The 2,822-nt window shown below is 45.5% G+C and overlaps 1 protein-coding gene across 1 annotated transcript in view; it reads left to right on the forward strand.

Moving 5' to 3' along the window:
• LOC119591819 (ryanodine receptor-like) overlaps positions 1-2,822 on the forward strand; it is a 115,587-nt gene that overhangs the window by 88,408 nt on the left and 24,357 nt on the right. Inside the window, exon 4 of the mRNA XM_037940564.1 lies at positions 410-424. Coding sequence (XP_037796492.1) covers positions 410-424 — 15 coding nt within the window. The remainder of the gene's footprint in view (positions 1-409; positions 425-2,822) is intronic.

Genomic DNA, 2,822 nt, shown 5'->3' on the forward strand with positions numbered 1-2,822 from the left:
GGCATAGAGCGTTCCCTTCCAACCGCACACACGCATAGCCCAGCCGATAGGGTATTGCCTGCACGGATGCCGCCAGAGGCCCCCTGTCGGGCGGCGGCCAAGCGTGGCAGGGAGCGAAAAAAGCTCTCCTCAGGAGGTCGCCCGCCCTGTCCAGCTGAGCCGGAGACTTCAGATTCAGCTTCATAACTCTTTGATCTGACAGCCTCTTTTTCTTACTTGCTTCTCTGCGCCTTAAGCTTAAATTTGCACGAGGAGGCGCTGCAGTAGCAACAGTGTGTATGTAGTTTCTAGAGTAAGCGGGGCGGCCTCGTAGCAGAGACAGCGGTACATAGATAAGTGCAGCTGCCGGGTCGTATGCCTGGCCGGCCTGCCAAGCAAACTCTCACTTGGAAATTTTGTTATTTTTCAGGAGAATGCGGGCGTTGTAAGTACTGACATTACTGGGACGGCCTGCCTCGCGCACCACCCAAGTCTCCGACCGGAACCTTGTGGTTTTCTATTTAGCTTCAGTACCGACCTTAGTGATACTTATATACCACACACACTAGCAGTAGAGCCTGGAATGTGCCTGTCCCAGAGACAGAGTGAACCGCGGCTACCTTGTACAGCTGCGCTTGCTTCTGCTGCTGTGCCACCTGTTGGCAGGAGAAGGTGTCGAGGCGAGGTCCCGCGGTGGCACTGACTCTGACGCGGCACTATCGTAGACCCCTGCACATTATGATAGACTAAATGCACTGAAATAGACATATGATAAATAAATGGAAGTGTATTATGATTTTTAAAAAGAAGAGAAACCACGTATCCAGACTCTAATCATATAAAACATTTGACTTAAAACGAGTGATCATGAGTTAGAATAGACACGTTTGTTTAATAGGTAAAATAATTATGTGAATAATGTAAGTGACTCTCAGGGCAAACGGGACTAACCCATAACAGCACTTAACATACTGACAGCTCGGAAGTAGGACAGACATGTAGGACTACTTACACTTATAGGCCATATCTCACAAAGTAGATCATGGAGTTGTAGTGCGTGAAGTAGACACGTAAATGTAACTTTTTTTAATACTTGGAAAGAGGCCTTTTTGGATGGGAGGTCAGGCAGGTGTTACGTGATTCTAGTAATTTTAGAAGAAGAGCGAGAAGTTGACTGAATGACTGGGAACGGGGGACTTTGGCGACTAAGACAAATCAGAGATTAAAGGTATTTCTAGTGTGTGTTGGGGAAGATGTATAGGTATCCTGGGTGTTATTTCATCGCTAAACCTACGGAGGGAAATTATGAATAAGATTTTGTTATGCATCTCATTGTATTTCTTTCATTAAGATAGGATTGAACACTTCCTGGTCGTGAAAGGCATAATACTCTGTAATATTATTTGTGCTAGTAGTTCATTCGGGCCCAGTCATGCAGGGTAAAATTCCTTAGACAGATTGGGAATCTTGATAAACGGTTAAGAATTCAGAGGACTCTGAAAAGTCGAAAAAATAGAGACTTAAAAGGAAGTTGGAACGTGTGCTGAGTGAGGCAAGTCGGGGCATGTGCCCGTATGTGTGACCCTGCTTGATACTCCCTCCTCGTTGTAGTGTGACCTTTGACCCAGCCGTTGCGAGAAAGGTGACCTCTAGTGCCAATCAGGAAACCAAGGCATGGAATTCAGTAAACGTTATTTTGTGTTCAGTGAGGCACTGAAGCGGCACCTCGGACGCCCCTTTCACTTTTGCAACGGCTGGGTGAAGTGGCTGTGTTATTTGTGTCGTTCTTCTATTCACTTTTTCTTTATATATTATCGTCTGCAAGCGGTAGTTTAAGTAGATGTACTACCTGCCCAGAGAATATGTATTTTTTCTTCGTTCTCATTATTTTTTGTTCAAGAAAAGCAATTTTTGAAAGCAGGCGCTTTTGTTTACCGAGACTTGTTTATCTGTATAAACCATCATCGTGTTGACGTTGTGGCCACAGCACCTACCTAACGCAGCAGTAGTGTAGCCGTGCCTGAATGTGTTGCTGTCTTGACGTAGTGCTTCAGACTGCCTCCCCCTTCAGAAGTGGTGTCTCGCCTTGACTCGGGAAGGACACAGTAGACTCAGATCCTCATCTCGTAGGACACATATACACCCTTCTCGCGGTCCTCCCTCGGGAGAGGCTGTCTTACTTTTTTCCTTACTTATACAGGCACCATGTTTATTTTTATATTATTGATGATTGCGTTTTTTCTTGTACTCTATGACTCCCTCCGTTGAAGAAATTGACTGTTGATGATGTAAGCATTGATTAATTAAGTTCTCCACTGAAGGGTTTGACCTGCGCGCTGCAATGGCGTTCCTTGAGGACGTGTGTTTCGTGCTTTCCCTCTTTCGAAGTTTAACGAAGGACTCTCCCTCCCTTTTAAATAGACTTTAAATGGACGAAGGAGAACCTTGGACTTTCGAAACCGGAAGAGGGAACCTGCGGGCGTTCTCAAGGAGCTCCAGGTGGCGTTGGGACACCTCCAGTCGCGTCCATCAGTTTTATGCAGCGGTGTTGGTCACCCCGGTGTCCCTCACGCTGCGCCTCCTACTTAACTGACTTCAGCTTGTTTTTGAGCCTTGTTTTGATTTCCCCCTTCCCCCCTCCCCCCACACACACACTGGCCCATTCTGTCCCGTAGATGTTAAATGCGGTCTTGATCTGTTACGTGTTCATTTATATATCTGTTTATTTATCCCTTCTTCCGATTACTCCCCTTTCTTTCGTTTTTTTTTCACAATTTAGAGATACTATTTGATGCTGGTCAAAATTTTAAAAATATATTTCTTCAATTAGTTATCTCTTGATG

Source organism: Penaeus monodon, chromosome 29, assembly GCF_015228065.2.
Source record: "Penaeus monodon isolate SGIC_2016 chromosome 29, NSTDA_Pmon_1, whole genome shotgun sequence".
Classification (NCBI taxonomy): domain Eukaryota; kingdom Metazoa; phylum Arthropoda; class Malacostraca; order Decapoda; family Penaeidae; genus Penaeus; species Penaeus monodon.